Source organism: Anoplolepis gracilipes, chromosome 12 (assembly GCF_047496725.1).
Source record: "Anoplolepis gracilipes chromosome 12, ASM4749672v1, whole genome shotgun sequence".
Classification (NCBI taxonomy): domain Eukaryota; kingdom Metazoa; phylum Arthropoda; class Insecta; order Hymenoptera; family Formicidae; genus Anoplolepis; species Anoplolepis gracilipes.
The window spans coordinates 5560130-5578910 of record NC_132981.1 but is presented as its reverse complement, the minus strand read 5'-3'; the positions used below and the strand labels follow the sequence as shown (position 1 = coordinate 5578910).

At 26.3% G+C, this 18781-nt stretch overlaps 3 protein-coding genes across 8 annotated transcripts in view; 1 reads left to right on the top strand and 2 right to left on the bottom strand.

Annotated features, from left to right (window-relative positions):
* Positions 1–593, top strand: part of LOC140671537 (tachykinin-like peptides receptor 99D) — an 83342-nt gene extending 82749 nt beyond the window's left edge. Inside the window, exon 6 of one of the 2 annotated variants that reach the window (XM_072902880.1) lies at positions 410–593. In XM_072902880.1, the coding sequence (XP_072758981.1) occupies positions 410–593 (184 nt within the window). The remainder of the gene's footprint in view (positions 1–409) is intronic. The other variant, XM_072902879.1, reaches the window with a different exon arrangement.
* Positions 569–4696, bottom strand: LOC140671538 (peptide deformylase, mitochondrial). 5 transcript variants are annotated; one of them, XM_072902884.1, is made up of 6 exons: positions 4322–4695; positions 3407–3784; positions 3080–3247; positions 2844–2936; positions 2552–2675; positions 569–688 (listed from the first exon to the last, which is right to left on the bottom strand). In XM_072902884.1, the coding sequence occupies exons 1-3, from the start codon at positions 4550–4552 to the stop codon at positions 3137–3139; spliced, it is 720 nt and encodes a 239-aa protein (XP_072758985.1). In that variant the 5' UTR covers positions 4553–4695; the 3' UTR covers positions 569–688; positions 2552–2675; positions 2844–2936; positions 3080–3136. The 5 variants fall into 5 exon arrangements, with proteins under 5 accessions (XP_072758985.1, XP_072758983.1, XP_072758986.1 ...); XM_072902882.1 differs by having other exon boundaries at positions 569–2675; positions 2844–2878; positions 4322–4696; XM_072902885.1 differs by lacking the exon at positions 2552–2675 and having other exon boundaries at positions 2844–2878; positions 4322–4696.
* Positions 4697–8656: 3960 nt separating this feature from the next.
* On the bottom strand, positions 8657–17094 carry LOC140671829 (cytochrome P450 4C1-like). The gene is made up of 11 exons (XM_072903468.1): positions 16829–17094; positions 13522–13702; positions 13234–13343; positions 12258–12348; positions 11425–11619; positions 10623–10689; positions 10306–10432; positions 10086–10167; positions 9892–10004; positions 9560–9797; positions 8657–9133 (listed from the first exon to the last, which is right to left on the bottom strand). Exons 2-11 carry the CDS (start codon positions 13691–13693, stop codon positions 8799–8801), a joined length of 1530 nt encoding a protein of 509 aa, XP_072759569.1. The 5' UTR covers positions 13694–13702; positions 16829–17094; the 3' UTR covers positions 8657–8798.
* Between the last annotated feature and the right edge of the window lie 1687 nt (positions 17095–18781).

Genomic DNA, 18781 nt, shown 5'->3' with positions numbered 1-18781 from the left:
CAATTATAAATAAAAGCGAACTTTATTGTCGTTATATGTTAATATTATAATTTTCGATATTATCTCATAAAATTCTATCAAGTTTGTTTTGTATAATATATTTCATTTCCATAAAATATCCTTGTCACTTTAGTTATGTTACAAGTTTTTTTTTATACATGTTGTATTATAGAAAATGTTACATACACATAATAAATGCATATATATATATATCTTTTCGATTCTCGCACGATTTTCTAGTTACGAGGCAACGAACGATCACTCGCGGGCAAATTACACTGAACTAACGCATACGATTAAACACAGCGGCGCGAAACGGCTCTATTAATTACCATAGTATAATTGGATGTAGCACGATACGTAGCAATCGATGTATCGAAGCAAACAAGCCCTATTTCTAATTTGATAGGCACGGTGCGAATACCACTGCACCTGCAATCAATGAGAGGCGGAAACGACCGGCTGTTGGCTCATCATCGAGGTCATGGCAGAAAGTGGAGGACCTCGCAGACCAGAGGACACGTGTCCTGACAGGAGGAGGAAAACTCTCAGCAACAACGAGTACATACCTGGATATAAGAAACTATTTCTAGTCTCTTCCTCTTTGCCTGCGCGATCGACTGAATCGTAGCTGTGCTTAATCACATCTTGGAAGAAGCAACATTTCTTGCTGTCAGCTAGTCACTCTCTGTAACACATCAAAGATACATTATTTTATTTCGAGAACTTTAGTCAAGTTTTTCTCTGATTACTTATTGGCTAATTGTGATATCTGTATTATTGTATTGTATTGTAAGAAGGTGTAATTCAAAAATTGTAATTCTGTTGGTTATTGAATTATCTTGCTACTGACATAATCATTCATAATCACGTAAAAAAGATGGACGGACCAATATTGCAGTTTCCATAACAGTAATACACAATGTTTTTCAAAAACGGGAACATTATACGATTCGCGGATAATCGATGTTAGAAGAGTGTAATGTTTAAATAAAAAAAAAATAACAGTTTATAATGTATAACATCGCGTAATTGTCGTGTTCCTATGTGTTAATTCTTTCGAAAAAATTAAAAAATTTAAGATAATGCTATAAAGCTTAATCTTGTTGAAAGATAAGACATTTCTCTTCAATCAATAAGCTTAAGAACAAAAATATAAAAATCTCATGTATATTTTACATTAACAATAAGTGAAAAATCAAACGTAGAAATTTTTAGTTAAGATTATATATATCTTCACAATTAACTGCAATGAATTACGAGCTTTTCGTTAATAAATTAAACGTTGTAAATTATGTGAATATGCACATTGAATGTGGTTGTGAACACGTAGATAATCAGTAAATCTTCTCACACAATATTATTTTTTATTTGCAAAAGTCTCAATTTTAATCGCTTCACTCATTTATGAAATAAATTTGAAAATGATACAAATTCAGATATATTGCTATCCTAAAGCCAGTCTGAGTCTTTTAATAAAACTTTAAGATAAAAGATTTTGTAATATATATTTTAATATTAAAATATGTTACCATTTTTTTTGATAATAACTTGCATAATATTTTAAAGAAACTTTATTTTAACATATGTCTCTTTTAGGTATATGATTACTTTATTTATTCTCATTGCCAGTTTGAACAGTTTAAATATTAATGGATTTTAAAAAAATGTCTAAAATTTCTCTTTATGACGAATGTATTTCGTTTAGAATTTCAGATGTTGTCGGAGCAAGAAATACTCTGGGAAAACAAACGCTTTTTAAGATAGATGTACATATTACACGTCACATAATAGCATAATTATAATAAAAAATATATGATTAAGAAAATATTCAAAATCGTGATTATTTACGAATAAGAAGATAACAAACGCGCAGCTAAAAGATCATATTATCGAAAAAAGTGAGCACGCTTCATCTCTCTAAACGGTCCAAAACAGTTCTATACATGAATGACGCTGAAACAATAAACAGGATACACTCGGAACCAAGAAACTTTTCATACCACGGCTGTTGTGATATTTATAACTCGCTTTTTGTATCAACCGTTCTAGCTATTCGCAAATCTCTATCTAGATAAAGTTTATTCTAAATAAAAATAGACGGGTAAGATTTTTATTTGAAATTCTTCTATGAAAAAATATAAACTCCAACATAATTTGAAAAAAAAATTATGTCAATATATTATTCGTACATATTTTCAAAATATTGGAAAAAGTTAGAAAATTATTTCTTGTTATTGAGAAATAACAATAAAATCATATATATAATAAAAAATCATATTATATATAATAAAAAGAATCATAAATTGTCATAATGTCATCATTAATATAATATATATTTAATATCATATTTCAGAGACCATTGAAAAAAATATAAGCAACGTGATAGCATATAAAATGATGGAACGATATTCAAAGTTGCGCTAGTAAGATAGCGACTAAATGTAACGCAAAAAGGTATAAGCTCTATAGAATCATGTAAAAAAACATGGTTCACATGAAAAAAATATTTATTCTGTTCATTCATTCGATACGATATAGTTCTGCATACCTGTAATCATATGTCTAATAGTATGCTATATAATTGTATTCTGGAAAATGCATAAATAAAATGTTTAATTTTTTATATAGCTGTATTTCCTATCAATATGACAAAATGACTACATGCATCTGTGCTGAAATATAAACAATTTCTATTATCAAGATAAATCACTATATGTGTCATATATGACACATATAATTATTAGATAATTACTTTGAATAATTATCTAATAATTATATTTTAAGTAAATTATTTAATAATTACATTTCAAGTAAATGATAAAATAAACCTTTCAATTTACCTTATTATCCAAATAATTTAATTCATTTTATCATTCTGTAAATAAATTATAGATATTATAGTTTCTTCCATATCTATCTATTTATAATTTTATCTACAAAACATAAAAATACATGTGAGATAAAAATAATAGCTGAGAGACTTGTAGAATAATACTAATAAAATAATAACTAAATGATAAAATTTAGATTTCAGTTTCACATATTTTATACAGATTACATTGTGGAAAAAACATACTTAATTCTTACGTAAACACTGCATCTATTTCAGTCTATAAAAATAATAATACACATTTTATTTTTTCGGACAATAACTTAAGTGTACTCCGCCACTGTTTTTGTTAATTTTTTCCCAAGCTGTACAGTGAAATGTGCTTATATCCATTTTATCTACATATAGTTTTCCCTAAAAGAAAATTTACTTAGTATGTTTTTATTCTTTAGTATATTCTTATTTCTTTAATATATATTCTATATATTCTTTATTATTTTTTACATAAAAATCTATCTATTTTAGCATGGCATATGTGTCTGTGTAAGTTCTTTTCTTTTCTCTAAATCTTACTTGTAAGTGATCATATTCGTGTTGTGCTATTCTAGCAGACCATCCACGTCCTCTCCATGTAAATTGCTCAGCGGAAGCATTCAGAGCTGTAATTTCAACTTCATAAGCTCTCGGTACAGCAGCAGAATATCCACGAATGCTCTCACATCCTTCATAAAGAGTAACAGATGTATGATCTATAATTTTTAATTCAGGATTGATAAAAATTGTCACTGGAATGACTTCCATCTCATGGACTTTCTTGATAATATCGTGACTCTCTTTCATATATTCCTCTGTGTATTCTATTGCAAATATTTGCCATGGCAGTCCAATTTGTGGTCCAGATAATCCGCATGCTTTATAACTCCGCATAATGCTTATCAAATGTGTGATTGCCTAAATAATCAATAGTAATGCAATATTATTTTTATATGTTTGGATTATGAGATTTTTAATTTATTATAATAAAACAAATTTTTACAATAATAAGAAAAATACATAATAAAACTATTTAAAAAATAATATAATTGTAAAAAAATTGGATAGAAAAAGATATAATTCTTGCATTGATTTTTCAAGTTATTTGATATTATCTATAATCGCTAAAGACTAACTACTTAACTAAAAAAAAAAAAAAGTTTTACAATAAGATATAGTTTATAGAAAATAAATTTATCTTATAAACTAATCATAAGAATTGAAAATCACACACAAGTTATAAGTTTCTTCTTTTTATTCTATATAATCCTTGTAAATCTTATATTTATTACCATCGCAGCTTAATTATTTATGTTTGTGTGCAAATCAAAAATTACAGCTTTTTCTTTTAAATATTTTTTAGAGTTACTACAAATTGACTTACAAAAACACTTTATTCTATATATAAAAATTCTGAAAAATCTATTTACTCATAAACTGACATTACAATAATACCTTTTGAAAGTCCGCCAATTTTATGACTTCTGGTTCAATCTTCATAGCACGACCACGTAGGACAGGATCGCCAATTTGGCAAACATGTTTATATGGTAAATTATTGGAACCGATGCTCAAGAAATCTTTGAATCTTTCTTTCAGTTTATGAAAACTTACAAATCGTATATTGCTTTTTCTAACGGCAATAGCCCGCGTGGCCACATTAGCGAAATGACATGATCGAAACATTATATGCCGTTACGTACACTTTTAGCGTATTTCTTAACGGATAACCTAAAATAGGTTATCACGCGTCTACGGCGAATATTTTCACTATTACGTTTCCCACCATGATGGTGACGAAATCAGAAAGATTGCGTTGCACAAAGCAAATGATTAATTGGACGTTGGTACGACTGATTGTCGTTACAAATAAAATGATGATATTGCAACGATTTATGTTTAATCGTACAAAGCACAAATTTAATACACAAAACATTCTTTATTATATTATTTAGTTTCGAGAAATATATGTGTAATATATATATATATATATATATATATATACCTGACAATATTCTCTGCTGACGAAAAGATGTCTTGAAATACAGGGAGACGGTCGATCAATTCCCGCACAGAGAAAACGACACGACGAAACGGATCGTAAATACCGAAATCGCGATATTGACGTACAACGAGATTGAATATGCACTTACGTTGAAGACGAAATACTTACCCAACATTTGCTATAACTTTTCGCGCAAAGTTTTTACTGACTGTGAAACAGCAATAAACGCGAAAATTGAAGAGCGATTTGAAATTTGAACTGCGCGATCCATTGTGGCGCCACAGTATAAGTACTTATACAGTGGCGGCGCGTTTCGGAGTAACTATAACTACTATAACCACGTGCACGGAGTAAGAAATCGAAGAATGACACTCGATACTCGATATTTTCAAGCTCGCTTTAAGCCAATATCGGACTATGCATTGAAAACTAGCATTGCATAAGCCAATCAGGACAAAGAAATCTTTGTTCCTTTCGATTTAATTTTGATCAAAAATCTAATCTCAGTTTTTAGAGTTCATATATTGCCTGATTTTTTTAGAGAGAAGAATTAGACAAACTCTAATTCGCGATAATTAAGATAAAAATTTGTTTTTAATTTTACGTGTTACATACATTTCAACGCATATATACATACATATATTCTGATATGTATTATGTTACGTTATATATGTATATATGTGAGCAGTACTTTTCTTTACAAATGTATTTATGTATGATGCAACGTTTATAAAATTAAATTGCAAAACATGATTACAATTCAATAGGCAAAACAATCTTTTATAACTCATTAACTCAAAATAAGTTAATGAGTTTTTTTATTAAATCATATTTCAATTTTGTAAATTATTTCGTGTCTTAAAGAAAATAAAAAGCAAAATCAAGAGTTTTAATATTATATATGGTACTAAAAAAAGGAAAGGTTTTGATTACATTGGAGCACTAAATGTGTAAATAATGATGCTTTGTAAGATATTAATTATGTTTAGCGTATATTGATGTTTCACCACTAATTATTTATTACAATTTATCATGCTTTATATAAATATAGTATAATTAAATACGCACCAAAATAGCCGAGAAAAAAATAGAGAAAGAGAATACAATCTTTTCTCAAAGAAAATCTTTCCAAAGAATTTTTTTGAAAACATAAAAATTATATAAAGTTTTCACTTGTATTCGATTTAAGATTCGAATGCAAAATGATACGGTCTCGATCTTTATTACGCTCTTACTCGCTTTGTACTTCTTGAACATGCAATAAAAATACTAACACAATGAAATGTATTCTTATCTTATGCTAGTTCTTTTAACGTGTGACACGTTTGGAAAAATCATGAACATGACCTTTTATATAAAAAAGGTACGAAAGACAGCATCCGTTTACATATACATTATATAAGTAATAAATTTTACGCACACGTATTTAATGGTCAGACGGTTCAACTGAATAAAAAAAGATCATTGATCCGTTATTTCAATTTATTTTTAAATCAGAATTTATTGCTTCCATTGTATTTTTATTACTGACAAAAAAATATGCAAATTGCAAAACAAATGGATTTTGAAACAAAAGAGTTTTAACATCGTAAGTGAATAAGTAATAGGAACAAAAAAATTGATCTTAACGCGCAATCTTTCTTTTAATATTAATAAGAAAATTGCAATCGAATGGAATATTCACTAAGAAAAAAATATTGTTGAATCAACATCAGTGCACTTAAAATTAATTTTATTAAGTCAACATGATTATTTTAATCAGATCATTAAGTCATGTTTTTGTTTTATAAGTTAAAATCTTTTCTTCAATGGCGCACGGTATTTTTGAAGAATTTCATTATGTCGATTGTATATTTACTCCTCTCAAAAAAATAAGTACTTACTTTGGATTAAATAATTTTTTATGATGTAACTGAATAAATACAATCCACTAAATTAAATTTTCTATCAGTTATACCGTATGAAGTAATTATAAATCAATTTATAGAATAAATTATATAAATCAACAAGGTAGTGCATTTATAACGATGTTATCAACATACTATGTTATTAATCAATACAAACCAATTATGTTGTTGATCAATACAAATGACCCATATTGAGCTGTATAGTTTATTTTATAAATCGACAAGGTAATGCAACAAATAATAAAAAGTAACTGTAACGGCAACGTGTTATAAATTTTGTTTGTAATGGAAAAAATAACTTTGTTACATTTTTTGCTAACAAGTAGCGAGTTTAACAGTTATTTTTATCGTTACTTTCTTTCGTTTACTTTCCCAAATTCACTCGGCATAATTTTCATAAAAAAAAGAGTGTTGAAATGCAACATCACATGTATGTATAAACGCGCCGTTAAACTCATCCGTAAGAAATCGTGAACAAAGGCTTTCCGAAATTTACCAATACTGGCAATGAATTTCGGCTTGCAATTTATCTTATGTATGCCTAGTTCAAAAATTCCTTATCTTCTTGACGATTCAAACCGTACTTTTGACACCTAATAAACAACATCTCCGACACAAGTCTCTTTTTCAAACAGGGCTTCACATCCAAGATTTTGACATTATCCCAGTCAAATTCATGATTATTCCATGATTATTAATAAAAACACTGTTTTTATTCATGCCTCCTCATCAGGCGTTCGGCTTTTAAAGCTTTTTCTATCGATTAATTTATTTTTGAATTGAGAGCCTATATTAACTGTTATTATCTCATAATCATCTTTTAATTCAGAGTATATAGAAATATAATCGGGAGAAGTCATATTGAGTATTTTTGTAATGTTAATTAAATCTATTTTGTTTTAATAAGTTGTACAGTTTTACAGTTATCATTGTTATGATTATCTGAATGAAAGTTTATCTTTGACCGATAAAATGTGTTTTTCTAGAAAATAGTGTTTTTTTTAATGGAATGAAACAAGAGTACATTTTTCTTAAAGAAAGATGTGGAGAATCTAAAAACAGATTTAAAAATAAAAAAAGCCACTGACTTAAAAGTTTTTTGTAGATTGAAAGTCTTATAAGTGGTTTGTTCCTGGCTCTCTAAGGTGGTATCAAAAAATCTATTACGCTATTTCAAAGATTTTTAATTAATATGAAGAAAAATTCTTATACACTATTAAGATCTACAGATAGTTAAGATCTTAAAATGATTTGAGAAAAATTATTTTTAAATTTTAACTTTAAAGACAAATATCTCGATAACGATATGTTATCAAAAAAATTTATAGAAACTTATCAGATTACTCTACATGCCCACGAGAAATTGTCTATCTTAATTAGGATTGTATAAGTAAAACTCAAATAATGTTACAAGATATCAGAGATGCAACGCTTGCTAAATTTGATTAACTTTTTCTAAAACATTATTTAAACGTAACGTAAGTAAATAAATACATAAAATCATTGCCGAATATATATATATTATAAGTACTGCAGCATAATATCAATCACATTTTCATATCAATGTCAATTTAAATAGTTGAATAAATATAAAAGCATAATTGCAAGTTATTTAATTGATAATGGATACGTCAAGCTATTAGTACATTTCACTTAGAGAATAAAAACGATTGTATCTTATTAATCAAAACAAAATGCACAAAGTTACGATTATTTCTCAATAACTTTTTTGATTGTCCGATTTAAATAAAAATGATACGGTAATTATATAAAATTTATAATTTATTGTATCAAATGGCATTTATACGCAAAGGAATCACAACAACAAGAACACAAATATTATTTTTAACTTTTTAATTTGTCATAATTGTACAAAATTTAATTAAATAATAGCTGTATAAATATTAATTTAATATAATAATAGCTGTATAAATATTAAAATCGCTACTTGGAATGTAAATAGAAGTTACTCAAAGGTTAACTGCGATAATAAAAAAATATACATTTCCTAGTAAATTGATTATTTCTTTGGCGTGAAATGCATCATTATATCTTCGCATGGTCGAAAAATAATAGTGAACCCGACTTCAACTGAAATTTTAACACTTTTTACTCTCCATTTTCTTAGAATAGCTGTTAATATCGTTTTCTCTTCGAGTAAAGCAAATCTCTGGCCAATACAATTTCTTGGTCCAGCGCTGAATGGAATGTAGGCATATGGATTCCTATGTTTCGAGTTTTCCGGAAGAAAGCGATCTGGATCGAACTTTTCTGGATCTGGCCAAACTTCTGGATTTGTATGTGTTAATGCAATTGCCACTGAAACTGTAGTATCTTTTGGGAGCATATAATCACCTAAAATAAAATTTTTATAGATTATATTCTGTTATACACACATTACATGATATGTGTAAAACTCGTAATATATAATGTTAAATCTACTTTAAATGATGTGTATAGCATATTTGGTGACAACATTTTATTTATAATAAAAATATTTGACGAATTTATAAGTGAGACATAAAATAATAAAGAATTTTATCTTGAACTTTATCTCAAATTAAAGACCGTCTAAAGTAAATTTTAAACATTTGATCTTTCAAAAAATTTAGTCTTTAATAAATCAAAGTTATCTTTCTGAGACCAAACCACACGCTCTTCATTATTTAAGTGAAAATATTATTATTTAATAAAGAATTTTAGAAATTTACAGATTAATGCAAATATTTTAAAATCTTTCTTTCATATCTTAATATTAATAAAAATTGAATTCTGCCATACCCATTTTTACATCTTCAGATAATTTTTTTGTAATCATAGGTACACTTGGGTATAATCTGAGCGTTTCTTTTATGACCCTATCAAGATACTTTAATTGAGAAAGCTCCTTTATACTGGCTGGTTTCTCTGAATCTTTGAAAACTTCCTCGAGTTCTTCATGAACTTTTTCTTGATGCTCAAGATTATTGCCCAAAAGAAAAAGCGCCCATGTTATCGCAACTGCAGTAGTATCGTGGCCCTATAACATTATATCCTTACTATTTTATAATACTTACTTATAATTATATTATTTATCTTGAAAAAACGAGTTTTCTTTAAATTTTATTACTCACCGCGAACATGAATGTGTCAACTTGTGCCCTCAATTCATCATCGGTTAATGGAGTTTCATCTTTCTCATTCTGATCTAGTAACAGATCTAGAAAGGCTTTTCTCTTTCGCTTACCTAAGTATTAATTTCATAAGAATAATTCAAACACAAAAGCAATAAAAATATATGTATAATGTATGATACTTTAATAATCACCTATATCAATTTCATCATCCTCGTTTTCGGATGTGGCAAAATCAATTTGCGATTGTCTTACAATCTTTTTCTTATCTATCACCTGAAATTTATTATTTATCAGTTATAAACGTATTGAATTCATCTAAATAAAAAGCGGCATAAGTATTTAATTAAATTCTGCCAATATCTTAATACATTATAAAGATTAGTGTATATGAATAACGTTTTTGGCGCGTACCTCTTTCGTAAATTTATGTATTATTTTAATTATTGATTTATATTCCCTTCCTAAAGGTACTAAACTGTACAACCAATCTGGATGATGCCACGGTCGAAATATTCGCTCAAGTATTAATTTAGACCCTCTAGAAATACGATTAAAATGTTAAATTAAAAAAAAACAGCATATTTATTCTATTACATTAATTAATATAAAATTTTTTAAATTATATAAAATTTGTTGTTAATACTTAAAAAAATTTTCTTAATAAATTATTAATGATATTTTAACTATTTTACTATTAATAAAATAATATAATTCATAAATTTTCAGACCTATGTATTGTTGAGGTATACTTAGTTTCAATTTCTTGAGCATGTACATCCACACCCATTGCCGTTTCTGCAAATAATGGTTTAGTTAGTATTGTCGTAACATGACATAAAATTTTTGTTATATTTAAATTTATATTTATCTTCAAAAATAAGAAAGAAAATCTTCTTTTTCTTATATTTATTCACAATAAAATAATGTGACATAAGATCCAACTTTGTAAATCAGTTTAAATTTAGATATTCAGTGTTGAAATAAGGTTAATTGAAATTATACTAATATTGTAATTCTACACATACACGAAAAGAAGAAATTTTACTTTTGCAGCAAAATTATTCTATATTGTCACTATACACATATTCAGTAAATTTATTTTGTGAAAATAAAAATAATTTGAAATCAGTTATTATTTGCTGTGACAGATAAAATTTATTTTCTACAAAACAGAAAGCTCTTGTGTTGATGAAGTTTGCTAACGAGAATATAGATTTAATTTTAAAACAAAATAATAAATTTTATTTAGTAAACATATTTTTAATCGTTGTTTTGATTGCAAAATAAGTAAACAAAAATAGCTAAGTAAATAATCAATTTATTTTGTTAACAAAAGAACTTGTCAATTAAACAAAATTATAGTTTGGTATACTTGACCAGTCCATTTATTATTTAAATCAAATAATTGATTAAAATTTATTGCTGCAGCTTAAAATATACTATGTCAGCGAACTTTTTTGTCAAAAATGAGATATTTATATTATAATAATATGATATATATTATAATAATAATATACATATATTTATTACCACATATAATGTCGAGAGCGACATTGTTAGCGAACGGAAAAATATTAATGGCTTTTTCTGGATTTTTTGTTATTTCCTTCTCGAGACACTTTATCAAGATCTCTGTTTTTTCGGACATAACCACGGCAAATTGGTCCAATATATTAAAATGAAACGTTGGCCCGATGAGTTTTCTATCGTGGTTCCATTGTTTTCCTGAAATAATATCAATCAGCGATACATTTACGTGTTAGAAAATCGTAAAAAATATATAAATGTGCGTACATGTACACTACATGTGTAGTAATATAGTGTTATTATTTAGAATAATAACATAAAATGAAGTAAACAAAAAATATTTTACAAACAACTTAGTAATGTTTTAGAGCGATCGCCTTTTCATATAATAATAATTAATGTAAAAATGTAATAATTAATATAAATATAAAATAAGTTCATAAATAATTAAACACTGAAATAATAATAAGAAAGAATATGATTTTTGTCAAAGTATTAATATACACAAATATAAGAAAAATACAATAAACAATTTATCAGTACCGTTTTAAAGTTACTTTACATTGATAATTAATATCAATGCAAAAATCAGTTATATATAAGTAAATTAATAAATATAAGAATAACGAAAAAAAATATTTTTTTGTATCAGTGCAGACAAATACAAATTTGCGCATTTGTATTAAGGTTAAATTTTATTCTGTCATCATTTTGTAGTCTGCTCAAGTTTATTATATTCACAAATAACAAATACATCATATATATAATCTAAGCTATAATTTACTTTATATCTTTAATAAAATGTTAGAAATAGGTGTAAAAAAGTTTGAGTTTACCTGTAGAAATTAGAAGTCCTTTGCCTAACCAAGATTCCATCATCACATAAGGAAATCCTTTCTCAATATTAATGGTGCTGGGCAAGATAATCTGAAAATATAAATTTAAAAAGAATATAACCATGCCTATATAATAATTTATCATATTTGTTATTTCAGGATATTTTTTTCAAATCTTTAATTATTTTGAAAACAAAATCTCGTATGTAAAAATTTTATTTCATATTTTAACTTATTTTTTCATGTCATTTTTCATGTTAGATGAGATTTTTCTGATATATCATTAAGTACAAAACATTCTATATACTATTTTAAATATGAAACCAATAATAAGATTAAATCGTTAAAGTAAAGAAATTAATTTTTAGGAAATAAAGTTTGACCGTGAACTGTCCAGCTTAAGAGATGTATCATTTTTTTGATAAAGCAAATAAAATATAATAAACGCAAGTATTATTTAATTGGCCAAAAAATTTCATTTTGTTTGTAATAGACGACGTTTTATTTTTTAATACAAGGCATACTGTTTCTAACTATAATATATATATATTCTGAAAATTGAGTCTTCAATGCGTAATTTAAAAAAAAATCATCACGTTTTATTAAAATTTCTTGAATTAACTTTATTTTTAGTTATAAAAAGATTTTAAATAATTAATTTTTCTTTATATAAGCAAAGAGAAGAACGTGACACAAATCGGTATTAAATTTTTTTAAATGTTACATATCCCGTTTTTTCTTTTACAAAAATTATAAAGCATAATAGCTTAATACATTTTTCATTACTCATTTTCAAAATGAGGTCGTCTCAAAAAAAAAAAAATAATATATTTACAAAATTAGCTCCACTTCACTATTGTAAAAAATTTCGCTTTCTTACGATAATAAATTATTATTTGTATATATTTATGTATCATTGCATACAAAAAATATAATAATTAGTACTTTATATTAACAAGATTTGTTTTATTTTTACCTCTAAAAATTCAGGTTTGTAGACATTAATCATCGGATGCATGCCAAGCCAATATATGAAAATTCCTTCTTTATATCGTAGCATACATTGCGCAAACCATTGTACGCGTTCTGTGTGGATAAGAGCACATAATTAAAAATTTCGATTATTTACTAATTAATTATTATATTGATTTAAAATCAATAACAAGCACATATGCAAATATCTTGTTTTAAGTTTTTAAAAATATATATAAATGACATTTCTAAAACAAAACATAATAAAAACGTTATTTATAAAGTTCTTTACCATAGTCCGACAGTTTCATTAATTCAAGTGCCGCGCCAAAGAGAAATGTGCCGCATTGAGGAATATTTTTGAGCTTTCGTCGAAGAACATAATACTGATACAATGTCGATATAATTGCAGGGATTATGAATACAATGAATAGGGCGCACAGTATCAAAGAGATTAAATCCATTCTGATAATCTATAAATATATTAAAAAGTTTTAGTTACAAAATATGTAAATGCATAAATTGCTATAGATATTTTTGAAAGTAGAATTACACACACACACACACACACACACACACACACACACACACACACACACACACACACACACACACACACACACACACACACACACACACACACACACACACACACACACACACACACACACACACACATACATTGACAAGATGTTTATATGATTATTATCTGCCAATCAATATATAAAAGGACAATTTTTATTGATAGTAACATGAAGATCGATATGATGTGAATATTTATAAATGCAAATTATCGATGAGATTCGAATATAAAATCAACACCAGCTTTCCTTTTTTTAACTTAATTGACAGAGATTTATATGTATATATGTCGTATTGAATATATATATGAATTTATATTATATAAAACAACATAATCGAGAGAATATTTCGCCGACGAAATATTTTTTGATTATTTTTTATGTAACTCGTTTAAATGTGAAATCTGTGCTTATTAATCAAAATGTATATGAAAATCGCAATACATTTTTATATAATGAATTAAAAATAATAAATAAACGTAATAAATTATATATTTAATTGGTCAAAAATAATGTCTTTTTTTCAATATATGACGTTTGCGTTTTTTAATATAAGGCACTATTTTTAAACTAAAATATATATTTTAAAAGTTGTCACTTCAGTGCGTAATTTAAAAAACAACATAACATTTATTTAAATTTTTTAAAATTAATTTTTAATTAACTTTATTTTAACAATAAGAAACACAAAGATGTATTTTGAAGCAATTATGCTTTTTTTATTTTTACAAACGAGAAAACTTGGTACAAATAATTTCTATGGTAAAAATAATTTCTTATCGCAATTTGTATCATGTTTTTCTCTTTACAGAAATAAAAAGGGAAAGATTAAGAAAATCTGGTGAAACGGGATTAATTACGAATAAAAAAATATATTTTTTAAGATAATCAAAATTATATTTTTACTCAATCGATTACGTAAATTAACAAAAGGTTTTTTCTCATGGTATAATCATTAAAAAATAATAAAATGTCCGAAAAATTATCCACACATACACATACACATATGCACGCACAAGAGGCTCTATTATTTGTCAAACAGTTTTTTTTATATCATTAATTAAACGATTATTATCGTGACTTTGCAATAGGAAAAAAACATGAGGCCGACAGAAAATAATACTACGCCGAATATTGCGAGAAATTGATTTATTAAAAAACACCTTAAGTTTTTTTTAATAAATCAATTTCTCGCAATATTCGGCGTAGTATTATTTCCTGTCGGCCTCATGAGTTACAAATTTAAAACAAAATTCAAGACAACATTTTTTCCTTTTATATTCCTATATCCTATATCTCTTTTATTTCCTATATATCTTATTTTTACCTAAAACATTTTTTATAGATAGTCAAGTTTCGAAGAAAACACATTGTGATACTTTATGTGAAACACCCTGATATGTGAGTTGTCAGATGCCAAGGGATTTCAAGTTCAAAAAAACAAAAGTTTGAGAAATAAAATCTTTTGTGTTCGCATTTGCCATAACATAAGGATAATTTATCTATACATTTGCTATAATTGTATATAAGGATGAGTTATCTATATAATCTGTCGGACCTTGAAAATAAACAAATTCAGTAGACGAATTCAGTGTAGTTATGTTGATTGATAATAAGAATTTTTTAATTAAATTTAATTTAATTTAGCGTTTACGTTCACTTTATTATTTTATAGCTTCGAAACAAACATGCAAATTTTCTTTATATTCTCATTTTCTATGATCTTTTTCTTTGTTTGTTCATAATATCGGTCTTGTTTACCTATATGTCTCTAATTTATATTAACTTTCAATTTGACTAACGATTGAGTATGACATTTATATTTATTTAACGATTTAATTATTAGCATTACGTAGCACTTGAAGTAGCATTGAATCAAAACGTCTGGTTAATGTAATTGTAATTGTTTTTAATTTTTATAATACATACACGCTCTTTTTTTTGCTGTTTGATTCTAATCTATTTTTATATTAATTTACTTTTTGGTTTATATCGTTGTACCTGTTCAATTTTAGTTTTATTTATATTAAATATGAGTTTATATTACAATTGTTAATTTTTTTTAACGTAAAATATGATATTGTGTGCGATTGTAAGACTGAGGATTGCTCAAATCAATATGCCAAAATGTATGTTTTTGTTTAATGTATTAGTGTCCCAAGTAGCACATGTTCGTTTTATAAACGTTTTATAACGTTTTCTAAACGCATCTTTTCGTATTAGATACGTTTAGAAAACGTTTATAAAACGCACAGTGCTACCTGGGGTATTAATATATGAATTATTATGTTTAATATATTAATATATGTTTAATGTATATGTGTTTAAAGTATTAATATTTGAATTATTACCATAAATTTCGCAAGGGAACATTTAGCATACGGTTCTTTAGTCAAATTTTTACGATTCAACTTTTTATCGTATTTCCTTTATTGAGATCTTTAAAAAGATTTATTTCTTAAAATATATAATTATTCTCCTATTAATAAAAATTTAAAGACCAGCGTTTACAAAATATTAAATCAATATTGAATTTTTAATTTTGAATAAAAGTGCATTTCCGCAAATATAAGTGCCTTACATAATCTCTGTTTAATTGAAATATATGTATACAGAATGTCCCAGAATTCGCGGAATGTACAGCGTGATTGTCCGTGCCAAAAGAAGCAACTTTTTCCTCAGCAAAAATGTAGGTATCAATAATTTTTCAGTTATAAGCCATTGAAAAAGACGTGCTTTTCGCAAACCAAACTTTGTAGAATTAAAAGATTAACACAATTTATTCTTCAGTTAATTTTAGGTGGAGTTTACTTTATTAAAATTTTTATTTAAGACTTAGTTACAGAGATATATAATAGCAAAATTTGGAAACTAGCAAGAAATAATAACTTTTGTCTTCTTCTTTCGCTGAGGAAAAAGTTACTTCTTTTAGCAGGGATGTGTCTTTAAAAAAATAAAAAGCTAAACCAAGAGTTTTAATATTATATGACTGAAAAAAGGAAAGGTTTTAAAACTTACATCGGAGCACTAAATATCCAAATAATGATGCTTCGTAAGATATTGGATATGTTTAGTAGATATTGCTGTTTCACTATTAATTATTTATTACAATTTGTCATGCTTTATATAAATATAGTATAATTAAATACGCGCCAAAATAGCCGAGAAAAAAATAGAGAAAGAGAATACAATCTTTTCTCAAAGAAAATCTTTCCAAAGAATTTTTTTGAAAACATAAAAATTATATAAAGTTTTCACTTGTATTCGATTTAAGATTCGAATGCAAAATGATACGGTCTTGATCTTTATTACGCTCTTACTCGCTTTGTACTTCTTGAACATGCAATAAAAATACTAACACAATGAAATGTATTCTTATCTTATGCTAGTTCTTTTAACGTGTGACACGTTTGAAAAAATCATGAACATGACCTTTTATATAAAAAAGGTACGAAAGACAGCATCCGTTTACATATACATTATATAAGTAATAAATTTTACGCACACGTATTTAATGGTCAGACGGTTCAACTGAATAAAAAAAGATCATTGATCCGTTATTTCAATTTATTTTTAAATCAGAATTTATTGCTTCCATTGTATTTTTATTACTGACAAAAAAATATGCAAATTGCAAAACAAATGGATTTTGAAACAAAAGAGTTTTAACATCGTAAGTGAATGAGTAATAGGAACAAAAAAATTGATCTTAACGCGCAATCTTTCTTTTAATATTAATAAGAAAATTGCAATCGAATGGAATATTCACTAAGAAAAAAATATTGTTGAATCAACATCAGTGCACTTAAAATTAATTTTATTAAGTCAACATGATTATTTTAATCAGATCATTAAGTCATGTTTTTGTTTTATAAGTTAAAATCTTTTCTTCAATGGCGCACGGTATTTTTGAAGAATTTCATTATGTCGATTGTATATTTACTCCTCTCAAACAAATAAGTACTTACTTTGGATTAAATAATTTTTTATGATGTAACTGAATAAATACAATCCACTAAATTAAATTTTCTATCAGTTATACCGTATGAAGTAATTATAAATCAATTTATAGAATAAATTATATAAATCAACAAGGTAGTGCATTTGTAACGATGTTATCAACATACTATGTTATTAATCAATACAAACCAATTATGTTGTTGATCAATACAAATGACCCATATTGAGCTGTATAGTTTATTTTATAAATCGACAAAGTAATGCAACAAATATTAAAAAGTAACTGTAACGGCAACGTGTTATAAATTTTGTTTGTAATGGAAAAAATAACTTTGTTACATTTTTTGCTAACAAGTAGCGAGTTTAACAGTTATTTTTATCGTTACTTTCTTTCGTTTACTTTCCCAAATTCACTCGGCATAATTTTCATAAAAAAAAGAGTGTTGAAATGCAACATCACATGTATGTATAAACGCGCCGTTAAACTCATCCGTAAGAAATCGTGAACAAAGGCTTTCCGAAATTTACCAATACTGGCAATGAATTTCGGCTTGCAATTTATCTTATGTATGCCTAGTTCAAAAATTCCTTATCTTCTTGACGATTCAAACCGTACTTTTGACACCTAATAAACAACATCTCCGACACAAGTCTCTTTTTCAAACAGGGCTTCACATCCAAGATTTTGACATTATCCCAGTCAAATTCATGATTATTCCATGATTATTAATAAAAACACTGTTTTTATTCATGCCTCCTCATCAGGCGTTCGGCTTTTAAAGCTTTTTCTATCGATTAATTTATTTTTGAATTGAGAGCCTATATTAACTGTTATTATCTCATAATCATCTTTTAATTCAGAGTATATAGAAATATAATCGGGAGAAGTCATATTGAGTATTTTTGTAATGTTGATTAAATCTATTTTGTTTTAATAAGTTGTACAGTTTTACAGTTACCATTGTTATGATTATCTGAATGAAAGTTTATCTTTGACCGATAAAATGTGTT